This window comes from Rhipicephalus sanguineus, chromosome 1 (assembly GCF_013339695.2).
Source record: "Rhipicephalus sanguineus isolate Rsan-2018 chromosome 1, BIME_Rsan_1.4, whole genome shotgun sequence".
NCBI lineage: Eukaryota > Metazoa > Arthropoda > Arachnida > Ixodida > Ixodidae > Rhipicephalus > Rhipicephalus sanguineus.
The window spans coordinates 83,306,980-83,315,467 of NC_051176.1; the positions used below are offsets into that span (position 1 = coordinate 83,306,980).

At 42.6% G+C, this 8,488-nt stretch overlaps 1 protein-coding gene across 1 annotated transcript; it reads right to left on the bottom strand.

The window, feature by feature from the left end:
- Positions 1 to 1,489: 1,489 nt before the first annotated feature.
- On the bottom strand, positions 1,490 to 8,047 carry LOC119386104 (solute carrier family 13 member 4). The gene is made up of 3 exons (XM_037653452.2): positions 7,867 to 8,047; positions 4,196 to 4,333; positions 1,490 to 2,640 (listed from the first exon to the last, which is right to left on the bottom strand). Exons 1-3 carry the CDS (start codon positions 7,975 to 7,977, stop codon positions 2,503 to 2,505), a joined length of 387 nt encoding a protein of 128 aa, XP_037509380.2. The 5' UTR covers positions 7,978 to 8,047; the 3' UTR covers positions 1,490 to 2,502.
- Positions 8,048 to 8,488: the final 441 nt, after the last annotated feature.

The window sequence follows — 8,488 nt, forward strand, 5'->3', positions numbered from 1 at the left end:
TGTTTCTAAAGTGGCCAAATGATCTTCCAAAATGCAATTTAGATATTTATATGGTAAATTTCTCGCGTTCTTGGGATATGTATCATCAAATTCAATCCTAAATGTTTCTACAGTGCTGAGTATCTGTACTTCCCAGAGGTGAACTTTTAATGGGTCCAAAAGTCTCTGTGTAAAAATGACCTGGGGGCAACGTAATCTAGACAATTGATGGTTAAAAAATGAGACTTGCTGGTTAATAAAGACATTCTGTGACCTCCTCTGTGGAGAAGCATAGATTTTTAGGAATGTGCGTACTGTTAAAATATGAAATCTTTTGATAAGAGACGGCAGGCGTGATTCTTCGTATAGAATATTGTTTGCAACAAATTTTGGTAGCCCCAGACATAATCGTAATGATTCACGTTCTAACAAAACCAATGGTCGAACTTTATAAGCCGGAGCGCCAGAAAACAAAACGCAGCCGAATTCTAGTATTGGTTGAATGTACATGCAATAAATCATGACGAGCACGTCTCTTCGCAAACCGGCACGTTTATTGCTGAGCCTACGCAGCATACCTACTGCGCGTGCTCCCTTAGTAGCCATGTTTTCTATATGGGATCTCCAGTCAAGTTTGTCGGTATAGGTTACGCCTAAATACCTGACTCGACCTGAGGTATCACGGCTTGTCGGTAAAGTAATGAAATTTGCACTGGTACATTTTGTGCGAAAACAACAATTGCACTTTTATTAATATTTAGCGATAAATTATTACCCTCTAGCCACGTTTCCAGGCTATTCATATATTTCTGCAGGATTTGGTAAAGAGTGTGAATGTCTGCAGACGTAGCTAGGGGGAATGCAAGAGGAAGAGTAAAATGATGCATCGCTCAGTCTCTCATCACTTCGGCAATTTCATGACCATCAACGGAGGGAGGAATAGGGCCTGCTGTAATTCAGTATTTTGCAATGTATAAACGCTCCAACAAGGGGATCCAGAATTTTTCTGATGTGGGGGGTCAGCTTATGGGAGGGCCTGATAAGTCCTCTTCTTGGAGGTATATATTTCAGGGGGGTCAGGAACTCTGGAACACCGCTCTGGATCCGCCAGTGGGCCCAACTCGTTTGGCCATGCACGTGCCAGTTTAGGAAGAATCGGAATACCGGCCTGCTGCGTGCCAGTGTAGGAAAAAGGGGTTACGTAAGTTATAACCAGTCCAGACACATCAGTGTACTATGAGTTTCCAATACAACGCCGTGAGCGTGATAACAACCCTTAGAGTAGTCATTCTTTTCGCCTCTATAACATTTTCTCTGTCTTCATTTTTCTTTGTACGCCCCTATAGCTTATTCTAAGTTTCTTTTTAGATTTCACTGCTTCTTCATATCTAGTAGATAACATGTATTTCAAGCACTGCGGTGTGGAGCCGTTCATAGTACGAGCATAAGCATAATCTACAAAATGAAAAAAAATATATTCAAAATAGAGTGCATAACCAAACGTGAGCGATTAACGCAGCTTTAGTATACTCGGTCACTACTTCACCTTGTAACTGAAGTTCAAAAGACGAAGCGATTGAGCGCGAGCATATGAGTAAAAATGAAAGGTGGTAATTACTGCAACAATAATTACGTTTTGCGCATCCCAGCTCGTCATCTATCGAGGGGCGTTACAAGCTCTGTGATCACGCAAAACTAGGTCTGTGTATGTGATTTCCTTGTTGTTTTCAAAGGTGCCCATCGAGAAGCTAAATTGCTTAAGCGTCTTATATTTACATAAATCTGCTGTTCCCTTCTATCAAGTCCAGCGAGGATTTACTATAGGGATCTCAGATCGGCATGTAGTTCACAATCGGGAAGATGCGGCCTAATTTTAGTTATATGGGGTGACAGACTCACATTGAAGTGGGTGCGCCTTGCTAACTCAAACTCACTAGCTGCCATTGTAAATTGCAGTATGTACGATAAGGTAAACAGAAAGTCCATTAGTGATATCCGATAATTACAAGATTCTCTATATTAATTTTCTTGCGCAAGTAATGTTCCCCGCACCAATAAATCGACCTGAAGGTCTACAAGTATGCTATCTTTCACAGATGGCAGTCTCGTTTACTTCTGCGGGTTCCAAAATTAAATTAAGGAACTCGCATATGCGGGAGTCTTAGCTGTGAATATCAAGTCCACACTGCCCTCCCCAAGCATTTTTTTTTTCATGTAGCTCCGAACTGTCGCCGGTATGCTTGTTTACATCCGTTCAGTGGGCTTCCCTATTGGTCTTTTAGGAACGTTTCAGAAGACTCTGAGGCGTGGATTGCAAACCACATTTCTTAATGCACAAGCCATGGGTATGTGCATCTTCACGTTGCGGCATCTATAGTAACACAAAACTTATAGATGCAGCGCTAACGAAACCACATCCACTTCTACTCTGCCTAAACACAAAGATCACTTTCGCAGACGTCAATAACCAAACAAGAAGATGCGGAACAGCGGAGTCGACAAACACGAGTGTCGGGATGGCTTCTAAAATATAGTGGTGGCCGTTTGGTTCCGGCGCTCAGTGAATATCCATTGCGGCAGTCGGTGAAAGTCCGTGTTCAGGTTCACCGTGAGCAGGATCATGATGAGAGCGACGAACTTCAGTGACAAACCCAAGACCAGCTGCGAGAAATACAGTACGTCATAATGTACAGTATACAGTCCCTGAAATCTGAGCACGCAAAGAGCGAGCAAGTCGTATGATGCTTGAACTTGCGCGGTAGGCTATACACATTTAGTAGAAGTACAGTGCGACCGGAGGTTCCTTAATAAAATTTAGATACCAGAACTTCCCTCTACGAGTTTTACTAAAGATTTTAACACGTCCGCTGTTCTGGTGCACGTAATGGAGCGGGAATGGAGGAAAGAAGAAACTAGGAGGTAGCGTCACGTGATTTTGCTAGCCTCGGCAAGCCAACCTCCTTTGATGCCGCCTCTCACGACCAGGGCGCGGTGCTTTCTGGGTAGGATTAGGCCCCCGCAGCGCCCGCAGCAGATGCAACCCGAATTGGTGGTAACGCTTTACAAGTAACGGCATTGCCGACAGCGCGTTACTTTTGTCGGCAACTTAGTAACATACTCGTCACCATTCCGGAACTATAACGGGTAACGTCCTCGCGTAAACATTTTTTAGGTAACGTTAGGTGTCCCGTAGGTACTTTTTATTCAAATTATGCCGGAAGTTTAACATAAAACTCATTCGTCTCGTAGGCGCCGCAATCCCAGAGCTATTCTTTTGTCTCAGTGCCGTGCTGCCATCGCTCTGTCAGGCGTTCACAATAGGAGCGTCATCTAATGCGTCCGTCGAGCGCCTATTTACCTTAGGTGCGGACGTATTCATTAAGAATCGAGACAAGCTGTCCGCCGACAGCTTTGAAGTAGAGCTGTTGCTTAAATTCTACAAGTTGCAGTTGTTAGCAAGTTGTCCCTGCAATACTACAGCGCTGTTTATCAGGCTCGTTTTGAAAATAAAATGTGCTTCTTTCTATCTGCAACTGCGGATATGCGTTTGTGGTTGTTAATTCGTGAGCGAACGAGGCTGACCTTGAACGCCTTCCCCTAAACACTCGGAAATTTCGCGGTAATTATATAGGTCAAAGGGGCAAATATTCTTTATGCTGCAAATATTTCTTCCCCAAACTACGCAATTTAATTTCTTTATTCCTACAAAATCTACGCATGTGTTTTGAACGTCATTATAGAAGCACGCTCAGAACTACTGTAAATTAGCTGAGACATCAGGAGTGTTTTCTCTACGGAGAGCGTTGATGAAGGAATATTATATTCTGTTCAATGTTACTTTACGGAATGGCTTGACCATGTGCCACAAAATTATAAGCCATCAAATAGAACTCTACATTTAACTTTAGGCCACCATAACATTGCTAAAGTCTGGCACACTTGTGCAAAGTATTTTCATTATATCAGTACTTCAACTAAAATTGTTGTTTGGGCTAGATGTTTTATGAGAAATACAAACATGAGCTTTATTAAATTATTATTCCCGGTTTCTGCAGCGAACGCATACTGATTAAAATTTCTGACCATGGAGTAACGGCAGAAGTAACGTGTGTTACTTTTTTTTCGGTAACGGTAATGTTAACGCACGGTGGTGGTACTGGTTGGGGGTAGCGAGGGTGGTTACGCGGAGGCGTTTCCATACATGAACAAGTCTTACCAACTGCACAGGTCCGATGTCGACGAGGTTTGTCAGCACGGCAAGGCTGACTCCCGAGGTAGGCAGCACGAGGGACGTGGAGGCGGCCACTGTCACCGGTATTGCGAAGTAGAGCGGATTGCACGGGGTTGTCACCGCCTGCGTTTTATTTCAGCAAGGTTATGCTGGTATAGCAGCTGCCGCACGTGCTATTATATGCCACACCATGCGACGTACAACATTTTGTAAATATGTCTATTTTTGGGGGCCATTTCCTTACTGATATTGATTTCTGCAAATGCATGACTAGGAATACTAGTTATATGTAGCAACAACGTACCCTCACAATCATAGTGTTAGAATAAAATTTGAACTTATACAGGGTGTTTCAGGTAAAAAACACAAAGTATTATAAAATTAAACATAGGCGCTACCCGTGTCCCATTATCGCAGTATTTTTCTGAGCCATGTAGAGCACGTCAGAATATTTTTTCCAATCCGCCAAGCTCAGTAATTAACAAAGATTGTTTAATGATAATGAACTTTTAAAATAGTAATTTTAGAGAAAAATCTTTAATACAAAAATTGTAGAGCTGTTCAAAACATCGAATTTTTTAATCAATGCTAAGACCTTGCTTGGTTTTTTTCCAACCTTTCTTTAAAGCGCACGAATTAAAAAAAATACCAAGTGACTGCCTCCTAATGCGCGGCTCTCTAAGTGCCCTCAAATGTAAGTTGAACGAATTATCAAAGGCTGCTTTGCGCACGGAGGTCGATTGAACAGGCTATCGGTGACTGCGATGGACGTTAAGCGACAAAAGGAGCATACCATTTCTACAACACAAAAACATTATTCAACGATAAAGCTATCTTATAGATAAAGTTATCTTAGCATAGATTTAAAAAATCGATGTTCCTGAACAAGCGCTACAACCTCTGGATTGAAAACTTCTCTAGAGTTACTATTTAAAAAGTTCATTAAGCAATCTTTGTTAACTGCCGAGCTTGTCGGATTGGAAAAAAATATTCTGGCGTGCTCAATATGGCTCAGAGCAATACCACGCTAATTGGAGACGCGTAGCGCCTATGTTTAATTTTTTAATGCTTGGTGCTTTTTAACTGAAACACCCTGTATAAGTAGAAAAGCCATAAAAAACATTTCTAAAACCGTACACTGTCCGCATACTTCTCTCTTCCAGTCAAGGATCTGACACTCGCCGCACAAATACAGTATATAACGGACAAATGAAACAAGATCCGTTAGTCGGATGCCACACACAACTGTCATCGCTCTTTCTACTTTCGTGCATGTTTTTGCGCTTTCCACTTGCGTGGAAAAGGCAAAAACATTCGTGGCTTGGAAGGAGATTTTGTCACAACAGTATTTAAGTGGTCAAAGCGTCCGCCTCCAATACGGTAAGCACTGGGTCGGTTCCCCGTGCCGTCGGACACCCACAGATTTCTTGAGGTACCCCGGACTGCGCGCCCCGTGTTGTGGGTTCTCGTATCTGGAGACGGTGACCTCTCCTTTCTGCTCTCTTCTTTCGCTCCTCTTCCCCCCCCCCAACGACGATGCCGTGCCTTGCTGCCTTACCGATTGCAGAAAATAAGCTTGTTTCCTATCCTCAAACCACTACTTTTGATTTGTCACAGCAGATACATATGTATCGAGATGTACAACGTTAGCACCTGTTCTTCCTCTGGGTGTATTCAGGCTAGTGGCTGACACCGTTGCATCTCACGTCGACAGTTGGCCTTGGTGAGACGGGACGACTATCACTTGTGCAAAAGTGAGGTAGTGCTGCCCTCCGTGTTGGTTTTGTGAAGTTGGTGTTTCCCATAGACTGCAATAGGTGGCGCTAGCCTTATTAGTTCATCGATAGCCCGCGAGGAAAAATATTACTTAAAATAAAGCTCCTTGGCATTATTGGGCGTCGACGTGTCAACACACCTGCATGCTACGCATACAGGAAGAAATGAAACATCAAAAGTGCGCATAACCGGTGACTTTATCATCCCCATGTGACAGTATTTCAAGGGATTGTCGGGCTTAACTTGTATCGCGAGAAAAACAGATCATAGCATCCTCCTTGTTTGGATGGCAATGTTTCATATCGAGGACAGATGGCACGTACTAAGTGAGTGACCTCGTGGTCGCAGTCAGATTTTTATTTTAGTGCGACAGTGACACACCTCAGGCCATCTTTGGCGCGAGAGCTTTCAATCGTAAATAGACGTGTCAAGCGAGATTTTTGTAAAGATGTTTTATCAGAAGGAGATGGCTTTACTACAGGACGACATCAGTAACACTGCCGTTATAAGGATGCCATTGTTTACCGTGGGCAGGCTGCCTCAGAGTTACTGCTACGTACACACGAACACCACTAAAACAACAGTGCGTTGGTCCAGCGATGAGCAAGTTGTGCATCGTTTCTGTATGATTTTTAATCGTTCGGGTTGCAGCGCTAACGAATTGACAATACTCATCCACATGTCGTTAACACACACAAGTAGATGTGCCTTATATTCCAATCACGGCATTTCAATGCGACTACAATGCCACAAAGCTATGTTCGATAGTCGTATGCTACTTTGCGTACATTGGTGCTCGCGAAATATAAGATGATGTGATCTGTAGCTGTGAAAAATTGTATGGTCTGAAATCAACCCCGCACTCATCTTTAGGATGAGTCACTAAACAGGAGCATTCACGAAAGCGCGGAAATGAGACACTGTTATAAGAAATCATAAGTATAGCTAATATAGGAGTGATTGGGCTGCACTTTCAACTAATATATAGTGATCCTCATTTTTTTATTATAACATCAAACATAATAAAGCAATTTTGTTGCGTAAACAAACCACGCACCGTAAGCTGATTTATAAGCTTTTTGTTTTTTTGTTTTTTTCATTCGCCTTGGAGGCATCGCAGTCAATGCAACCCTATATAGGATATTTCTTTTGTGTAATTTTGCACACCACTACAAAAGGCAACGACAGAAGAATAAAATGCCAATTTAACAAGTTTGTAGGTGTGTTAAGTGTGAACAACATAAGCATGAAGGCAACCTTGACTTTAGAACGAAAGAAAAATCAAGAATGGGAAGAATATTGTCAGCAGTGTGAGCCGCCCGTGGCTCGGACATTATGCGCACATGAATTCTTCGCAAACATAGCGATTTAATTGATTAGGGATATCTCCTAAGCAGGTGTGATGGGACGCTCTAGACCGTAATGCACTAGCATTACGTCATTGGTACTGTCTAATGAAGAGTAATCACGTATGTACATACGTCCGCTGTGGCGTAGACATGACAGGATTACGTATGTTTTTTTTGTACTTTTGTCTGCCTGTTCATGTACCAAGTGTCATTGAATCATGATAAAAAATGCTTGCATGCCTTGCAGTCAGACTGCTACAACTGTTCTTTAGGAACACAGATGTTGGAACTAAGCGCTGCATGTGCCCTTTTCTCTGTCCAGACTGCTGTGTCCAGACTGTCCAGTCTGTGCCAGGACTACTACTACCTTAGTGCCCTCTTCGTTTTTTCTCGAGCTTTGCGGCTTCCTTTGACATTCACGATGACGAGGGAAGAAGTAACTGTGACATTATCAAGATAATTTCTCCTCAGATCAACGAACGTCCTCTACGAGATCAACATATGCATCGATGCGACATCCAGTGCACTCACAATGTCGACGGCCACCGGGAGAAGGACGGAGACGGCTGACGTGTTGCTGACCAACTCGGTGAGCAGGGACGAGCACAGGGCCAAGACGAACTGCATCACCAGCTGGCTCATCGCGTACCGTTGCAGCTGCGTCGACAGCCACTGGGTGAAGCCGCTCACCTGGTGCAGACAACGCACAACTTCAATTCAGCCGGCTGTACATACGGCAATGAGTCGTATTCTATGAGAAATTCGGCCTAATGGTCTAGCCTTTCTTGAACTTAAATTTCTTAATTTCTTAAATTTACATTTTTAAGGGGGGACGTGGCAATGAAAACTATTTTTGTTATTCATGGGGACAAAGTGATAAAATTTGGCATGCAGATGTGATAATGTGATATGTTATGCTGATATCATAACTGAAATCGGTTTTGAGCTATCTGTTACAGTTTTTGATTTACAACACTTGATAGACTCTTATTGTCCTCCCAAAATTAATCAATGAATTAGGCCCCATTCTGTGCCGTAAAGCTATTGGCTTATTTTTTTAAATGTTCAAATAAGCACACAAAAAGTTTTAAATGTCCTGTACATATTGTCTTATTAACAACTTTTACAAAAAAAATTCTAAAAATCTGTAATA